The following is a 19,995-nucleotide window of genomic DNA, read 5'->3' as shown; positions in this document are numbered from 1 at the left end:
ACCGGTCGATATTTTATTTATATATTTAATTAACTAGTGTCGCTTTACGTGTTTTACACGTGACTCGTAGTGTGACTCGTTAAGTCATCAAATAAAATTTAAAATAATAGTTAATTTGAAATAGTTTATTTTATTAAAAACTTTAAATGACTATTTTAATTGTTTAAAAAAAAAATTGTTACTCAAATTTTATAATTATAGATATAGATAATTTTAATAGAAAAGCCCTTTCTAATTTGTAGTTAATTAGAAGTTTTATGGTCATTACTTAACTAATTTATTAAATTAAAATATAAATTTAATTATTAATGGCATCGTTATTAAGAAATTTAAGTTGACAACATCTAATTAGTACAGTAACATAGAATCCTATTGATTTTAGACCTTCTTTTCCGTGAATATTTTTTTTAAGCTAACATAATTGTAGAATGACCAAATTGTGGTTTTATTTTATAGTTTTCTGGTCATTAATTACTTCAGGCACCTCATCTCTGTTAATAATTTTTACTAATTGTCATGACCCATACATGCTATTCATAACCATATCTGAAAGTTTACAATGAAAACTATGTTAATCCGGCTATTGAAATTGACTCATATTAAAAGTTAAACTCTTATAATATAGGCCAAATGTTATAAAAAGGTCAAACCTTTTATAAAAGTTTCACAAAAGTCCTGATCTTTCAATTTTGTCGATTTTGGCCAAAAATTGATTATTTGGTTTCACAAAAGTCCTGACCTTTCAATTTTGTCAATTTTGGCCAAAAATGGATTATTTGGTTTCACAAAAGTTCTGAACTTTCAATATTTGGCATGCCACATAGGCGTCACATAAGCACCACATAGGCAAATTGAAATCAAATTGAGAGTTGGCCACAACTGAAACCAAATAATTTGTTTTTGGCCAAAATCGACAAAATTGAAAGGTCAGGACTTTTGTGAAACTTTTATAAAAGGTTTGGCCTTTTTACAACATTTGGCCTATAATATATTGTGTTATTATTACTAATGACTTTAATCCTATAAAGTTATTATGTTGCCTATTAAAAAATTTAGTTGGTACTCGAATTTTATAATTATAGATAATTTTAATAGAAAATATAAAGTAAATATAATATATTCGGTTATTAAATTTTTTTCCATACTGAATTTATTCTTTTTTTGGTTTTATAATAATCATAATTAAATAATTAACTTAATTTTATTAATAATATTTTTAAAAATAATAAGATAGAAATTTAAATAATATTATATTGATCAAATAAGTATTTTAATTTTATAATTCAATCAAACTAAAAGATAGGTATTCCTAGTAACTTGGAGACAATTTAGTTATTTTTTACATATTAAAAACTAAATTGGAGATGATTTAGCTACCTATTCTAATTAGAACTTTAATTACAATAATGATTAACTAAATAAATAATTAGTTAATGACTATAAAATCTTTATTTAATAGTAAATTGAAAACGATTATTCAGTAAATTTGCATGTCCCCCCTCCATCCGTGCTTTTATATATAACTAGTTTCGCATTACGTGCTATGCACGTGACTCGTAATGTAACTCGTCAATGTACATATTAGTAAATTTATTATAATTATAACAATTTTTTATTTATAATCAATATAAAATTAATTAAGAGTTTTTGTAAAAATAAATATAATATGTTCGGTTATTAAATTTTTTTCGATACTAAATTTATTCTTCTTTTGATTTTATAATAACTATAATTAAATATTTAACTTAATTTTATTAATAATATCTTTAAAAATAATAAAATAGAAATTTAAATAATAATATATTTACCAAATATAATATTTTAATTTTGTAGTTAAATCAAACTAAAAAATAGGTATTTCTACTAATTTGGAGACAATTTAGCTATTTTTAACATACTAACAACTAAATTGGAGATAATTTAGCTACCTATTCTAATTAGGACTTTAATTACAATAGTGATTAATTAAATAACCAATTAGTTAATGACTATAAAACCTTTATTTAGTAATAAACTTAAAAGGATTATTCAGTAAATTTGCCTGTCCCCCCCCCCCCATCCGTGCTTTTATATATAGTATAGATAGATAGATATAGATATAGAAATAGATTAAATCTTGAGAGATTTTTTTTATTACTAGAAATGAGAAGTCTTGTGGGAGAAATTAAATTCACAAGTTTTCCATGATTGAGCATATATATTTAGTCAGTCACTTTGAATTAGGATCCAATTCTAGTACACATGTCAAAAACTTAGTGGAGAAATATGATCAAGTTGCAAAAGATGTTGTGTTTGAAATTGAAAATATGCAAAGCAGAGAGGGTACATGATGAAATAAAAAATATTTCTCATCTCATCACTTGCTAAGGTTCTAAAGAGAAGAGATTATAGTTCTTCTTTCATCTGTTATTACATTATTTTTAGGTTATGGAAATTTTGATGCTTTCTTTTATAAAAGTTTTGCATAGAATAAGGTTTATTGGGTATCATGTTGTGAAAAAGTTAGGCCATGGGTTTCTTTTCCACATGCTCATCTCCGAAGAGAATTCTAATAATTTTGGGTGACATTATTCATAACATATCGATTAATTGAAATTCTAGTTTCTTAATTTTTTTATGATTTTTTTTTAAAAAATTTGTTTTATTTAAACTGGGTTTATATCTTTTTATATATAGATTCAATTAAATTTGGCAATTCATATATACAGATTGTAAATAAATTATGTTTGTCTAAATATGAATAATGATTAGACTAAATTCAAATTCGTCACACACTACTAGAAAGCAATCCGTCGCTAAACCCACGAAATCCGTCTCTTTAGAGTTTAAAACCTAATCATATATAAAAAAAACTCTAAATGACAATTAAAAACATTAATTAAGAATTTAAAAATACAATTTTAAATGTCTAATGGACGGATTTGCTCCAAAAACGACAAGGTCATCAGGAACGCTGAGAATCTCGTCTGTTAGCATGTTCTCCCTCCAATTAAATCTAGAAAATGGCCAGGTCGTGCACCCCTATATTCTAGCAGAATATATAAATAGTACTATTTAGATTTTTGATCCAAATTTTCCATGAATTTTAAATCTACATTACTTATTAACAAATTTTAGTTATAATATTTGTAATTCGACCCAAATTCATTTCATATACATGTGAACTCCTATATTCTAACTTATTTATAATGAACTATTCCTACAATTCAGATTTAAAAAAAAAACTATTCCTACCTATTAATCGATCAATTAAAAATTATTTTTTTATAAAAAGGAACGTTTAGTTTAAATTTATTTAAATATATTTTTTTGATAAATTTATGATTTATTTAAAAAAGTAATTAAGTTATAGTTTTGTTAATATAAATAAATAATATTAGATAATTTAAAAATAATTTAAATAACTATATATATATATATATTAAAAAACAATATATCCTAATAGGGGTAGTTTTGTCTAAATAATTAAAAATATTGAAAAAACTATTAGCTGTTGGCAAAAAACTCTAAAATGAGCTTTCCAAAAAGCAGCTGTTGGAGGATAAAAAACTCCAAAAAACTTTTAAAAAATTCTCACCAAATACTTTAGTGGAGCTTTTTGAAGAACAAAAGCTAAAATTTCTACCAAAAAGCTGAACCAAACACCCACTAATTTTTAATACAAAAAAGTCTAATGAGTTCAAAACGTCCTACATTAAATGCAAACTTTAATAAATTATGAGAGCATAAATTACAAGTGACTGAATACAGATATATTAACATTGCTTACATTTTTCTTTTGAACAAACATTTTGTACATTTTAAATGTAAATGTTTATTATATAGTGTTCACGGGTGAATTTCTAACAAAGCAAACAAATCAGTTAAAGTAGTCTTTCACAGCCAATAAATTTTTTGTCCAGTGGTTGGAAATAAAATTATGCAAAATCGAACCAAACTACTTAATCAAATTAAATCGGAAAATTTATTTATTTTATTTAAAAATTAAAAAAATTACTTATTTTTTAATTTGTTTTAATATTAATGATTATTTTATTTTACTACTAATCAAACTCAAAATAATTTGATACGGTTCAATTTTAATTGTTTAATTTCTTTATAAAATTAGTTCAGTATAATTTAAAAATAATAAATAATTATTTTGATTTTAGTTTGATGCTGAAATTTTATCCAGAATTAGAAACAGTAGGTAGAAGAAATCCGACCCCGTGACTTCGAAACCTGACAAAACATACAGCTTCTTCACGGGCTACAAACTTGTGGCTCTAATCGTCACTCTTGTCTCTATATAACAATAAACCAGCTTCAATTCATTTCACCATCAACAATATCCAACATTAATTATTAAACGTCCGAGACAGAATTAGATCATGGAATCCACAAAGGTGGCGGCGCTGGTGGTTCTGGTGACGGTGGCAGCTATATTTCCGGTGACAAGATCGTTAACTTTATGTAACATGAACGACGATGGGGTTATGGCTTGTAAACCATCGGTGACAAAACCAGAACCGGTGGCGCCGCCGTCAGAAGCATGTTGCAACGCTCTAAAGGGAGCGGACTTGACATGCTTGTGTTCTTATAGAAACTCGCTAATGTTGCCTGCTCTTGGTATTGATCCTGATCTTGCTTTGGCTTTGCCTGCTAAGTGCAATCTCACCCCTCCGGCTAATTGCTAAGCTAGGGTTAATAAAATGTACGGTTATCGAATTATAAGTTTTTTATATTTCGGTTATACTATCGTTTTATTTGTTATATTTTGATTATTCAACTTTCATTTTCCGTTAGTGCGGTTAATAATTGCTCATATGGCAACAGAAATATTGAATGCACTATAATTTTTCGTGAGATACATAAGGGATAAATTCTAAAAATATCCGTTGTTGGAAAAATGAAGTTGAAAATGTAAAGCTTGTGCTTATATTATTATAAACATCCTAGCGTTTGAAAATGTGATGTGTAAAGCAGATTATATAGTGTATGTTTGTGTGTTTATTTGTGTGTTTTGTCTCTTCAATAATTTCTCCAAAACTGGCTCTGTATACATATATTTGTAGTTGGTAATATAGATTTTTTTTTTTGACAAAGATTGTAATAATCATTAGTGTTGACGAAGGCCCCTCAATCTTTTTCTTTTGTTACAAGGGAAAGAAGCAAAAGTCTAAGCAAAACTAATCCTGAATATTTCTATCGCACGAAACACTATATAAATCATGATTAATCCGAGTGGCTAAACTGAGAGGCAGATAATCATGAGATATAAACCCAATTGAATAATCGTCGCTAAGAGATGCTAGATGATCTGCGGCAAAACTAGCTTTTCTGTAAACATGGCAAACTTGGACCGCCCAATCTCTATTGATCAAACTCCGAATAGCAGCTACTACTACGTTTGAGAACTGTGGCCCACCCGAACTACTTGAAATTTGTCAACAACTAACTTACTATCAACTTCAAGGATGAATTTTCTAGCTCCCAACTCCCATCCCATTTGCAGGCCATGAAAGACTCCGCGTAACTTAGCTTCCAGAACAGATTCGCTTTCGAGAGTAGTAGAGAAACTCCCAAGCCAATTTCCATACTCATTCCGAATGATACCCCCAGCTTTAGCAATTCCGTTAGTTGAGTTAAACGCTCCATCAGTGTTGATCTTATTTCAATGCATCGGAGGACATTGCCAGCTAATAGAAACAATTTTTCATAATCTAAACTTTGAAAGGAAGTTTGTCAACAACTAACTTACTATCAACTCCAATTTTTCATAATCAACTCGCTTATGTATATCGGTAACAATCTGGGTGATTGAAGATTTTTTATTACCCAGAATGGTTTCATTCCGCCAATTCCAAATTCTCCAAAGAGTAACACCGAACTCACAGGGCCAATCTTCATAGTTGCCGAGTTTAACTTTGGCAGATAAATTTTCCATAATCTAAACTTTGAAAGGAAGTAGAAGGAATCTCTGGAACATGTCTCTGCTAATACGTCTCATCCAAACTTGTTTAGCATAAATGCAGTGTCTAAGGGCGTGATCAACATCCTCAACTGAAGCTCCACATCTAGCGCAGGAAGCATCCATAGTAAGGTGTCTGCGAGCTCTTTCACAATTACACAAAAGACGGCTATGGACAGCAAGCCAAAGGAAGTGACGGATGGCTAAAATCATTTGGAGGTCCCGACACTTTAAACTTGTTTTCCCGAAAGTCCTTGTACTTCAATTTTGTATTACTTGATCACTCTACTTATCTATTTTTCGATTTTTGGGTCATTTTTTAATTTTTTGCTAAGCCAGTGATAACAGTTTTTTTTCCAGTCACATAAAAGAACATAAAAATCGAAAAATAAAAAAGTAAAGAAACCAAGTAATACTAAATTGAAATATAAAGACCTCCTAAAAAATTATTTGTTAGTCATCATTATAATGTTAAATAAATATAAAATTCATTTTATAATAAATAAAAAATTTAAAGAAAATTTAGAATTTTATTTTATATGATAAATAAAATAATTATTTGATGATAGTTTGAAATGGTTTTAAGAAAAGAATAACAAACCATACCAAACCAAACCAATTTTGCTGATTTGTTATATATTTGCTTTGTTTTTTTTTAAAAAAAAATTTCAAAACAATATAATTGGTTTGAACCAAAAAAGCAGTGATAAACCAGTAAAATCAAATCATGGACACCCCTATTTGGTGGGAGTTCTCCCGCCAATTTAGCGACGGAAAATATTTCGCTAAAATGTGGCGCCATATGCCAGCCACGTTTAGCGACGGATTCCGTTGCTAATCCGTCGGGAATTTAGCGACGATTACTCCGTCGCTAAAAAATAAAATATCCACGGAATTTAGATCCGTCGCTAAAATCTGTCGGAAAAAGCAGGTTTTCTAGTAGTGATGAGCTCGTAATCAATCTAATATACAAGCCCGTTCTCGAGGTGATAATTGAGCCAATTTGAAAGCTATATACGAGTTGTGCGTTCTCGGCCGTTCATATTAGAAAAAGCTGAGATTTTATGGAGACGAACGAGCAGTTCGGTTCATTTTCAATCCTACTTAAGATGTCCTTTATTTTAATACGGGTCTAGTGTATTATTAGAGTGTCGATAATGGAGAAAATAGATATTGAGGAAGAAAGAAAAAGCTGATAAACCTAACTAGGCCTAAATTTTCATGCTTTGGTGTCACAATTCTGATGAACAATTTGCATAATAATTTGGCACCGACAAACTTTTATTTTTCTTTTTGATAGAATTACATACCAGCTTTGTACCCAACTTCTGTATTATTTTTCTTTTTCCCTCTCTATATAACACAATATATCAAATCCAAAGTATACATATATTCAAGAACAATAAACACACAAAAAAAAAACTGATCAAGCATAAAAATGATTCAGATATCAAGAGTTGCAGTGATCATAATAATCTTGGTCATGACTGCCATATTTGAGAGCACAACTTCATTAAGCTTGTGTAAGATTAGTGGTCATGCTCTTCTAGCATGTAAACCATCAGCAACCCGGCCCAACACAGTCGACCCACCACCTCAGGAATGTTGCCAAGCTCTTACAGGAGCTAACCTGACATGCTTGTGTTCTTTCAGGGATTCCGAAATGATGGATTATTTAGGGCTTGATTCCGCTCTCGCATTGGAATTGCCTGCCAAATGTAAGCTTATGCTTCCTTCGGATTGTAGACTCACTCCGCGTTTCGATTTTTCGAGCTCGAGATCGTTGGATTTGTGTAATATGAGCGATAAGGGTTTGTTTGCTTGTAAATTATCCGAGCTCAAGCCCGACCCTGTCCATCCGCCATTACCGGAATGTTGTCAGGCGCTTGGAGAAATTAATGTAAAGTGTTTTTCTACATATGGGAGGTCGCCTGAGTTGTTGACTGATCTTCTTGGAATCGATCCTGAACTTGCATTGAATTTGCCTTCCAAGTGCAACACAAGGACCAGTTCTTGATCAAGGTATATGATCCTATTTGTATTGATAAATCTGTCGGATTTATAAACTTATCGTAAGACGAATAAATACACAAGTTGATATTATGTATTACTAGTTTATTGTGCACGTGATTGTATCAGTGAGCGTTCAAACGCATTATTAATTAATTTTAGTTATTATAATCATGGTTGGACCAAATTTTAAATTAAATTCATGTAAATTTCTACATTTTAACTAATTTACAATCAATTAATATCACACATTCAACACTAAATAATTATATCATAGCATTATGATACAGTTTTTAAATCTTTTGGTTGTCCGTTTTGGATATCCAATCTCCACGGTCTAGTTGATGTTGTCGCAGCATGATCAAATTCAATTTCAAATATAGTTTATGTTTCAAATGATAGTAAGAATATGTAGTCCAAGTTGCACTTAATGAGAAGTATTTTAAAAACTATACGTAACGAATTTGCGCATAATCATATTAATATTTATTTTAAATAATAATTACATTCAAAGATAATGATAATAAAGAAAATGTATAATTTGTGAACTAATAAAATAAAATAAAATATAATTTTATTCTAATAATTCTTATAATCATTTATTTTAATGTCTTCAACATTTGCAAGCGTGATTCATTATATTATTCTAATAAATATATACTTTCAAATTATCTCATTTAGCTAATTTTGGTATTTGTTGAGTCAGTTATAACTTATAGCTATTTTTAAAAATATCTTATATTTTTACTACAGTTCAGCCATGTCATAAATGACTAATTGTAATTTTAATATCAATGTGTGCGAACATGTCACTTAAACCAAATCATATTTGATTAAAATATGTTTAGTCATATATGACATTGACATAACATATATTTGTTAAAAAAAATCAAATTACTTCTAAGAATAACTATGATTTACACAAAAAATAATATCAAAAGTGGCTAAATTATACTGATTTTAAAAGTATTAGTTAGAATTAATATAATCCATATATAAAAGTTTGACCTTTTAAAGGCATTAAACCTTTCAAGTATGGTACATTTTTCTCATTTTATATTTTTTAGTTTTATCTTTATCACGCAAGTCCTTGTACTATTTTTCTTGCAAACAAATACAGTTCCAATAATAAATAGAGCATATCAATTTTATTGCTTTTACATTTTAATATTATAAAATATCAATTTCTTAACATTACATATAAATTTGTAAAGAAGCTCCAAATTCAAAAAAAATTATACAATTTGAATTTTGTGTAGCGACATAAATTTGGATGATTCCAAAAAAAAAATTGTTTTGATTATAATTTTTTCATAGTTATAAATAATTTATTAAATTTATAAATTAGTCATGTTATACTTTTTCACTTTTGTAGTTATAAATTGGTTATCTACTGTCAATTCAAGAAAAAGATTGTAGGTTACACTTACAACTAAATTCTAAGTGAAGGTGGTTGTTTGTATTTATTATGGTTTCTAGGTGAAAGATACGTTTTATATTTTCATTCATTCTATGTAAATGAAATAAAATTAATATTATAAAAACAATTCAATTAACAACTACTTAAAGTGTTTTCACTAATTACTTAATACTTAAATACTAATATCACAAATGATGATATAATTCATAATCGAGACAATTTGAAAGCTTTATATAAATCGTTCGTGAACCTAAAAAAGCCGAACACCACTAAAATTAAGATCGGTCCATTTAAGTAAATAAATATAAATTAGAGTTTAAGCTCATTTAATTACTAGCAAACGAGATCAAGTCGAGAGCCCTACTTTATGTCTTTTATTTTAATACGGGTCTAATGTATAATTAAATTATCGATCTTCACATAATTAAAGATGTGGCTGAGAAAGGTTTAGTCTAATAGAGAAAATATATATTGTGGGAAGAAGAAAAAGCTAATAAACCTAATTAGCTAAGCCTAAATTATCTCCACTGATTGGTACTCCTTTATGCATTGGTGTCACAATTCTGATGAACAATTTGCTTCTGTATTATATAAATTCAAGAAAACTAAACATAAGAAACTGATCAAACATAAAAATGATTCAGATATCAAGAATTGCAGTGATCATAATAATTGTGTTCATCTTCACCAAATTTGATGGCACAACATCATTAAGCTTGTGTAAGATTAGTGGTCATGGCCTTCTAGCATGTAAACCATCAGCAACCCGGACCAACACGGTCGACCCACCGCCCCAGGAATGCTGCCAAGCTCTTACAGGGGCTAACCTGACATGCTTGTGTTCTTTCAGGGATTCCCAAATGATGGATTATATAGGGTTTGATTCCAATCTCGCATTGGGATTACCTGCCAAATGTAACCTTAAGCTTCCGTCGGATTGTAGACTCACTCCTCGTGTTGATTTTACGAGCTCTAGATCGTTGGATTTGTGTAATATGAGCGATAAGGGTTTGTTTGCTTGTAAGTTATCCGAGCTCAAGCCCGTTCCTCTCCATCCGCCGTTATCGGAATGCTGCCAGGCGATTGGAGAAAGTAATGTAACATGTTTATCTACGTACGGGAAGTCGCCAGAGTTGTTGATTGATCTTCTTGGAATTGATCCTGAACTTGCAATGAATTTGCCTTCCAAGTGCAACATAAGCACCAATTCTTAATCAAGGTATATGTGATCCCATTTGTATTAATCAAACTGACAGTTTTATAATTTTTTCGTTAGACGGATAAAAATATAAATTAAAGTTTATGTTCTTTTAGAGGAAATTATGGCTTTTAACTTTTTTAACGCTCTGACTTTTTGCTATTGGCAAAATATCTTTTTTCTTTATAAAAATACGCAATTTAACATTATACTTTTATACTAATAGTATTATTTAAAAGTTAATTTTAGGCCAAATGACTAAAAAAGGCAAAACTTTTTATGAAAATTTTACAAAAGTTCAAATCTTTTAATTTTATCCAATTTGTCCTGAAACACATGATTTCATTTAAATTTTGTCCAATTATGTTATTTTACTCAGGTGGCACCTACGTGTCGCTGATGTGGCATACCACACATCAGTGCCACATAAGCAAAATTGTATATTTGGACAAAATTGAAACGAAATTATGTATTTTAGGACAAATTGAATAAAATTAAAAGATTTGAACTTTTGTGAAATTTTTGTAAAAGGTTTGGTTTTTTTAGTTATTTGGCTTAATTTTATGAAGTGAAAAAGTATATATCATACTCCCTCCGTCCCACTCTAATTGACAAAATATGGAGTTTTTGGTGTCCCATTCTAATTGACAAAACTAACATAACTATAATTTTTTCCTTTAATTTTCCATGTTTATCCTCATTTAAAGTCATATTTTTTTATGGAAAAATGGTGAATGCTTAATGAAAATTTGACTAATATACTAATAGTATTAATTAGTTCTATTATCAATAGAAGGGTATACAAGTAACTCTCTATGTCATTTATTAGTTTGTATTTGTTATTGTAATTTAGTTATTTTGTCAATTAGAGTGGGACGGAGGGAGTACTTTTTAAGATAAGACCGCCATATATTAATGTTTGTAAAACAAGAGATTTTTTGCTCAAAAAATATCAGAAGAAATAAATGTAAATCAAATATTTTAAGGGATAATGTCATAAAAATTCACCAACTTTACATGTTTTCTCAATTTAATCACGTTCTTTAAAAAATCTCATAAACATACACCAACTTTCATTTTTTCTCAAATTCATACACGGTGCTGACGTGGCACTCATTCATTGGTGCAATTTGCTGAGGTGTAAGTCATTTTTAACCAATGAATGAGTGACACGTCGGCACCGTTTATGAATTTGGGAGAAATGAAAGTTGGTGTATGTTTATGAGAAGTTTTAAAGAATGTGATTAAATTGATAAAACGTGTAAACTTGGTGAATTTTTATGATATTAATACATATTTTAATTATTTGTATAATTATAGATCACTTCTGAAAAAGGGATTTGTAGGGAGGAGTTCAACGCAAAGACGCTGAAGGGAGAGATGCTTTAGAAGTTACAAGTGTTCGCATCTTCGATTAGAATAAATTGTATTGCTCAATTAATTACAAAATCTCATCTTATAGTATTTCTTAAAAAGCTCAATTCAAAGAAATGTCTACCAAATTAACCACTTTACGAAGGTAGTGTGTATGGTATGAATAATTAAATTTCATTTACAGATTAATGCACTTGTAAGTGGTATATTCCAAAGATGTCCTATATAAATTAAAATAGCATTGAAATATATTGATATTACAAAATGATACATAGAAGTGGGAACATTAGGCAACCAACCCGAGAAACTAAAATCTGGACTATATTTAATAAATAACAAAGGTTGATTTTGGCCACTCACTTTGACATAAAATATTAATGGCCGAACGTATAAAAAAACCCTCGTAGTTTTTCAAAAAGTACAAGACATTTCTTTAATTTTTTTTGGATACAAATCGACTCTTTATTTTTTTTTGAACAAAAAAACCCTTCCGTCCAAAATCTCTGTTAACCGCTGACGTGGCACATAAGGAAAAAATTCAAAAACATCCTTAATGTTTAAAACATTTACCAATTTCATACTTATAATTTTTTTAGCACATTTCACCCTTTTTTTCATTTAAATATCAATAATTAAATAATATTTAAAATTAAAATATTTATTAAAATAAATCGAACACAATTAAACAAATTGAAACCTAATTAAATATTTGGGAACCCGATTAAATCAATTGAAACACAATAAAACAATTTAAAACTAATCAAAACACATCAAAACTCAATCAATTTTTTTTTCTTTTTTTTGTAATCTCATCCGGAGGAGAAATCTCCGGTCACCAGCCGGAGAAATCTCCTCCAACGGCTGTTCTTCAAAGAACCAACCAGCAGGTCTGTTCTTCAAGATCACAGACCATCGAAGGTCTGTTCTTCAAGAATAGACCGCCGGAGGAGAAGTCTCCGACCAGCGACCAGAGATTTCTCCTCCGGGTGTTCTTTTAAAAAAAATTAAAAAAAATATAAATAAATTTTAATTGGATTTTGATGTATTTAATTAGATTTTAATTTGTTTAATTAGGTTTCGATATGTTTAATTATTGTAAACACATAGAATTTAACTTTTTTAATTGTGTTTTAAAGTGTTTTATTAGGTTTTGATTGATTTAATCGGGTTTCAATTATTTTAATTTAATTTTAATTGGTTTTAATTTATAATTTTATTTAGCTATATATATTTAAATGAAGAAAAGGGTGAAAATAGTTAAAAAAATTAAAAAATATAAAATCGGCCAGTATTTTAAACATTAAGGATGTTTTTAAAAGTAAAAACTAAAATAAATGACTACGTGTCATAAATTCAGAAGCGCATTTGGACGGAGGGGTTTTTTTGTTCATTTTTAAAAGTTTAAGGGTCGATTTGTACCCAAAAAAGTTAAAAAATTGTCTTGTACTTTTTGAAAACTATGAGAATTTTTTTGTACCTTCAGCCAATATTAATTAAGGACAAATTTGTAGTTTTTGGATAAAAAGGCCAATATCTTGGCTCATTTTGCCCTTTAGCTGATGTGGTATAACATAAATAGACCAATTGGAGCTGCATTGACAACAAATTATTCGGTCATTTGGAATCTGGATTGCTAAACACCGCCCCTTTTTACTTAGCACCGCACAGCCACATTACATTTTTGCCCTTTTTACTTTTTGAATAGAAAACCAACTCATAAACAAAAAACATAAATCCTCTCAACTCATTCAACTCTATTCAAATTCATATTTTACGAAAATGTCGGATTCCGAACGAGATGAAAATCGTCATAATCTTCTAAATGAACCTGCAAAACATAAATACTTACGTTTAACAAATCGTAATAATATGTAATACAAAGTCGTAATAATATGCAATAAAAAATCACTGTAATTATTAAAAAAAATCATTTTAACGTTTTTTTTTAAAAAAAAAAAATAATTTCCGACCGCGACGTTTCGGTCGCGGCCGGAAAAGGGGGACGCCGGCGTCCTCTCCAGAAGAGTGGACGCCGGCGTTCGGCGTCCCCTCTAGAGGAGGGGACGTTGGTTTTCGGCGTCCCCTCTTCTAGAGAGGACGCCGAACGTCCTCTCTAGAAGAGGGGACGCCGAAAATTGGCGTCCCCTCCTTTAGAGGGGACGTTGGTTTTCACGTCCTCTCCTCCGGAGAGGACGCCGAATTCCGGCGTACCCTCCTCTGGAGAGGACGTGAAACGAATCGTCCCCCTTTAAAAATTTTAAATAAGAATTTAAAAAAACTATTTTTTATCTCGAAAAAGCCGGAAAAACTTGTTTCCGAACGTCGATATTCGTTTTCCGACGAATTATACTCGTTATCCGTCATTTTACTCGACTTTTTACGTAGTTGTTCGAGTGTGTTCGAATGAGTTGAGAGAACTTTTTTTTTGAAATTTTGCTAGAGGGGCAGAAATGTCTTTTGCCTGTGCGGTGCTAAGTAAAAGCGGGCGGCGAATAGCAACACCCTTTGGAATTGAGGGTGGGGGGGGGGACCGGACCAAAATATTTGTTTTGAAGTTATTTTAAGGATGTTTTTATTATAAATTCTGAATTTGACCTTATTTAAATTCAAAAGTTAAAATCAACCTTTGTTTGATTTTATAAAGGCTTGATCACCAAAAAATGCCAAACCTATACGTGTTGTGTCAATTATAGCCAAACCTTTAAAAATCACCAGATTTAGCCAAACCTTATATGTTCTGTTTCTTTTTTAGCCATTTTTGAATCGAACCGGTTTTTCTGACACCGTGTCGTCCACGTCACCGCCAACTAAGCAGTTGGTTGGCATGTCAGCTGAAATATTTAAATAAGGTTTGGCTATAAGTGACACAAAATGCATAGGTTTGGTATTTTTTGATGAATAAAACTAATTTTAAAATTAAATAATTAAATGATTAATTATATTATAATAAAATTCATATATATTTAAAAAATAATATTTTTATTTAACGCTAATTAAAATTAATTTATTTTTACTAAATTTAAATAATTATAATAATTGTTTTTACATATTTGAGATATATAATTAATTTAAATTCTAATAAAAACAAAAAATGTCATATTCATCTTAAAATTTATTTTTTTTAAATTCCAGTCGTCGGTTCTTTGACACCGCAGCCGTTTGAGACCCAATTGTTCGTCTTCCGACGAACAATCTGAGAGTAATATACACAACAAACATACGACAGTGTTCATAAGTCAACTATACACATATAAATATAAAAATAATTACTGAATAGACTGTTTATTTAAAGGACGAGTTTAATTATTTTCTCTTTTTTTTCTTTAAAAAGTGAAGCTCATTGTGGTGTAATCAATATATATCATGATGTTTATAAGCATAAACGCATATGTCATTTTACTCGGCATAGCCAAAAAAATACCTTAATTTATACATAACTATTTTATTTATTACCTAAATCCAGTCATAACAAGATCTCAAAAACATTAAAAATATTAAATCAAGTTCAAAATCATCATAAATATTAAATCCTTTCACCAAATTTAATTCAATATTAATTCCTAAGTAATACGTTAATTCATTTTTTTAATTACGTATTCATTAAAATATATTATAATATAAATTTATTAGATTTAATTAGGTTTAATAAAAAAATAAAATTAATTTTAATTAGTATTAAATAGGAAATATTAATTATTTTTAAATATATATAAATTTTATAAATGATATAATTAATTTACTAATTATTAAATTTAAAAATTGGCTTGAATTTAAAATTAGATTTATTCACCAAAAAAATACCAAACCTATATTTTTTGTGTCAGTTATAGCCAAACCTTATTTAAATATTTCAGCTGCCATGCCAGCCAATTGCTTAGTTGGCGGTGACGTGGACGACACGGTGTCTAAAAAACCGGTTCGATTAAAAAATGGCTAAAAAAGAAACAGAACATATAAGGTTTGGCTAAATCTGGTGATTTTTAAAGGTTTGGCTATAATTGACACAAAACGTATAGGTTTGGCATTTTTTGGTGATTAAGCCTTTTATAAAATGGACCAAATTTTCAACAAGTATTTAACAACAATAAAAAAAATTCACTGATAAATTTATTTATCTTTTACGGAAAAAAATCATCATATTTTAATTCATATAATATTGTATATTATCATCATTAATTAAAGATTATTTAATTACTTTAAAATTTATATCAAATTAATTTTTTATAGATTCGTCAAAAAACTAAAAGTTATTACTAGTATTTCCTAAATAATAAATAATACAATTTAAAAAACAATTACTATACAAGAAGATTGAATATTTAAATGTTACTTATTTAATTGAAATATAAAAACTAAATTTATTCTTTATATAATAAATAAATTAATTATTATTTAAAATAAATCCATGTACAAAATTTTACATCAAAAATATATAATACATGTGATTAATATATTTCCTTTTCGTTAATACTCAAAATTTAGCTGATATCCAGTGTTATTAATTAATGATACATAATTTTCATCAAAAAGAAATTAATGATACAAAATATCTTTATTATCTAATTAAGTAAAAAAGACTATTATAAGTTATTTATGAAATTATTTAACAATAATGCATATATATAAAAAAGATTGTAAAGATAAAAAATACAAATATAGTACTTCAATACATAAATTATTTGTTTGATGGGATAAATAAATAATTTGTGAAGTAAAAAAATTACAAAGTAGTTTAGAGCTCAAATAATTTGAATAGTGAAATTTTAAATCAGATTTTCTCTTTACCGCTTCAAAATTCAGCATAAAAATAAAGTTGTATTAGAACCATTTTACATCAAATGTTGATGTTTTATTCTATTATAGAAAAAAATAATAGGTAAACTCAGTTCATCATGTCATCTAAACCTATCACATTATAACAAATTATTAAACATAATATTACTATTCTAATGGATTTTAAGTAGCAATTTACCCCCTCAACTTGTAAGCAATGGGCAATTAATACATAAATTAACTTTGTGGGCAAATTAGTCATGAACTTGCTGATTATGGGCAATTAGCCCCATTTTTAAAATTAACTTAAAATTTGATGGGGTAAATTGCCAATTGAGAGACAAATAACTTACAAGTTTAGGAGGCAAATTGCCCATAATATGCAAGTTCATGACTAATTTGCCCACAAAGTTAATTCGTATGTTGATTGCCCATTACTTACAAGTTGAGGGGACAAATTGCTACTTAAGTCTATTCTAATGTGTAAAAAATTATAAATGAAATTGCGATAGTGCCACATACTTTAAAGATTAAAAGCATACAAATTTCCAAAATCGAAGACTTACTAAAAATTTAAAATTCATCAAGCAAAAAAAATCTGAATACATCTCAAAAACTTAAGAAAGGTTACTTATTTTTTAAAGATTTAAGTAGTAATTTGTCCCCTCAACTTGTAAGCAATGGGCAATTAACACAGAAATTAACTTTGCAGGTAAATTAGCTATGAACTTGCATATTATTGGCAATTAGCCCCATTTTGTCAATTTACCCCCTAAATTTATAAGTTATTTGTCCCTCAATTGGCAATTTGCCCCATCAAATTTTAAGCTAATTTTTCAAAATGGGGCTAATTGCCCATAATCAGCAAGTTCATGACTAATTTGCCCATAAAGTTAATTTTTGTGTTAATTGTCCATTGCTTACAAGTTGAGGGGGCAAATTGCTACTTAAGTCATTTTTTAAATCATAAAATGTTATGAATCTTTTCAAAATGTTTAAATTTGGAATTTGATTTTCAAATTACTTGGACAACCATGATTATTTCCATACTGTAGAAAAGGATTTACATATTTTTATAATTTTCATGTAGTGTTTCTGGTTTGGTACTAGTAAAGTCCTCACGAGAAGCCCACTGACTTGTAACCAAAACCAGAGACTTTGCACTGCTTGCCCCAACCCAACCCAACCACACCAACTTAGTAGGGAATTTGGGACCACATTACACACACACACCTCCCGCCCTTCATCAATTGCCACGCTCCAACCTATTCGTCGATCCCAGCAGACACGTGTCTACATAGTATTAAACAATTAAAAAAAATAAATTTATATCCAACAACAACAAAACAGCCACCACTGCAAAACATAATCCCATTCCCCCGTTTAACACTGACACCTGCATGTCTATTTATTTTGCTGATTAATCTATAATATCCACATTAACTAACATAATCAATCTAAATTATCCACATTAACTAACAAAGTTAATCCATAATTAGATGACATTAATAGAAGGTAAAAAAGAGTCAGAAACTACCAGCAACAGGTTAAAATATATTCACCATTTGCAAAATTACCAAAATAACCATCTGATGAGAGAGAATATCCAGTAACCAATAACATCAGCAAAAGTAAAGGTCCTAACTAGAAACGTTTTTTCTTTCTTTTAGAAGCAAAATATTACTCGCTACACCTAATCAGCTAGAGTTAGGATCAGACGGCCATCAAGCTGCCACCTCAGCATCATCGGACTCAACCTTGGGAGGAGAAGATATGACCCAGACATAGCCATAAGGATCCTTGAGCTTAGCCACGCGCTCAGCACCGCCGTAGTACGCGCCTTCGCCCTCAAGAGTCTCTCCCTCTTTGACAGCCCCGGCAGCGACAGCCTTAGAGACGGCGGCTTCAACGTCCTCAGTCACCAGAACCAGCGAAATACCTCCGGTGCCGGCGACATTCTTCTCTCTGTTTAAACAAATTTAAGAAACTAAGAATCACAGTATATATATAAATCAATATATATTTAATAGGACCACAAGCAAGATCAGGTGTGGGCCAAAAAGCAGTTGAAAATAAAAACGAATAAAACAGAAAAATATAAAAAATCAAACATAAACAGGAGAAAATTGACATGTAACGATAACAAAGCAACTGAAAAAGTTAGATTTAGAGCAGATAAAGCCAAGATTAAGACAAATATTTGCACAAAATACAGGTTAAAACAAAACGACGCCGTATTACATGCAGATCAGCTTGGTTTTAAGAGAAAGTCAACATTACATGCAAAAACAAAGCAGTGAACAAAAGGAAGATGATGAAGAACAGAGATACAGAATAAACAAAAAATAAATAGGTTACGAAGCTTAAATGGCAAAAACGACGACGCATAGCTACAAAACTTAAAATATCAACATATTGAACAAGATCTGATAACACAAAAAGCATGAACAACAAACAACAGTGGAAATAGTGTAAAGACAGTGAGTGAGCTTAAGCTCGTGAGAGAAGAAGAGATACGTACGGAGCAGAGTCATCGGAAATGTCAGAGACGAAAATAGAAACGCCGGCGAGCAGAAGCTGAGCGGAGATGATGTGAGGGAGCTCCTGGTCAGCCTTACGCTTAGGCTGAGTGGTACGGCGAGTCTCCGTAGCACCAAAAGCAGCTTTGTAGAACTGAACAGCATCGTTTGCCTTAGGTGCCTCCACCAGCAACTGCGGCTTCACGGCGGTGTAAACCACCGCAGCTGCAGCCGTGTCGGAGTCTCCGTTCTGTCCTTCTTGATGAGCCATTTTTGCTAGGGAGAGAAAATTTGGTAAAACCTAGGAGAGAGAAAATATGGTTTAATAAAAGTGAGGGGAAATGGATAAATGCGGTTGGTGTGGCCTGTGGGGTGCTGCTGTGGGATTTTTATAGAAGCGGGGAGTTGGAAACGTTTTTGCTAGTTTCTACTTGCCCCTGGCTTTTGTTTTATTTACAATGGGTGCCCTTTTCTTGACCAAAAAGTCTTTTGGATTATTGCTACTAGAACTAGAAGTGATTTGTTTGTGATTTGGATGAATAAACCTCTATTGTTTCTACTAGATGAAATTTTGTAATTAATAATCATTTCAAAATGTGTTTTTAAATTTTATTTCAACAATTTTAGTGAAAGAAATTTAATTCTGATTCAATATTAAAAATGATAGGTGGTTTAGACAAACATTGTAATTAGTAATAATACATTTTTTTTGAATAAAGGATCACTTTCACTCATAAACTTGTGTCAAAGT

The 19,995-nt window shown here is 29.8% G+C and overlaps 3 protein-coding genes across 5 annotated transcripts; 2 read left to right on the top strand and 1 right to left on the bottom strand.

The window, feature by feature from the left end:
• The first annotated feature begins 4,311 nt into the window (after positions 1 to 4,311).
• Positions 4,312 to 4,992, top strand: LOC126656158 (putative lipid-transfer protein DIR1). Its single transcript, XM_050350657.2, has one exon. The coding sequence runs from the start codon at positions 4,371 to 4,373 to the stop codon at positions 4,674 to 4,676; it is 306 nt and encodes a 101-aa protein (XP_050206614.1). The 5' UTR covers positions 4,312 to 4,370; the 3' UTR covers positions 4,677 to 4,992.
• Positions 4,993 to 9,554: 4,562 nt separating this feature from the next.
• On the top strand, positions 9,555 to 12,201 carry LOC126656475 (uncharacterized). 3 transcript variants are annotated; one of them, XM_050351051.2, is made up of 2 exons: positions 9,555 to 10,599; positions 11,915 to 12,201. In XM_050351051.2, the coding sequence occupies exon 1, from the start codon at positions 10,016 to 10,018 to the stop codon at positions 10,592 to 10,594; it is 579 nt and encodes a 192-aa protein (XP_050207008.1). In that variant the 5' UTR covers positions 9,555 to 10,015; the 3' UTR covers positions 10,595 to 10,599; positions 11,915 to 12,201. The 3 variants fall into 3 exon arrangements, with proteins under 3 accessions (XP_050207008.1, XP_050207007.1, XP_050207006.1); XM_050351050.2 differs by having other exon boundaries at positions 11,899 to 12,201; XM_050351049.2 differs by having other exon boundaries at positions 9,558 to 10,599; positions 11,925 to 12,201.
• A 6,058-nt stretch (positions 12,202 to 18,259) lies between these two features.
• Positions 18,260 to 19,608, bottom strand: LOC126654461 (uncharacterized protein At5g48480). The gene is made up of 2 exons (XM_050348320.2): positions 19,247 to 19,608; positions 18,260 to 18,690 (listed from the first exon to the last, which is right to left on the bottom strand). The coding sequence occupies exons 1-2, from the start codon at positions 19,513 to 19,515 to the stop codon at positions 18,450 to 18,452; spliced, it is 510 nt and encodes a 169-aa protein (XP_050204277.1). The 5' UTR covers positions 19,516 to 19,608; the 3' UTR covers positions 18,260 to 18,449.
• Between the last annotated feature and the right edge of the window lie 387 nt (positions 19,609 to 19,995).

The sequence above is a fragment of the Mercurialis annua genome, linkage group LG7 (genome assembly GCF_937616625.2).
Source record: "Mercurialis annua linkage group LG7, ddMerAnnu1.2, whole genome shotgun sequence".
Classification (NCBI taxonomy): Eukaryota; Viridiplantae; Streptophyta; class Magnoliopsida; order Malpighiales; family Euphorbiaceae; genus Mercurialis; species Mercurialis annua.
This window is presented reverse-complemented; position numbering and strand designations above follow the sequence as displayed.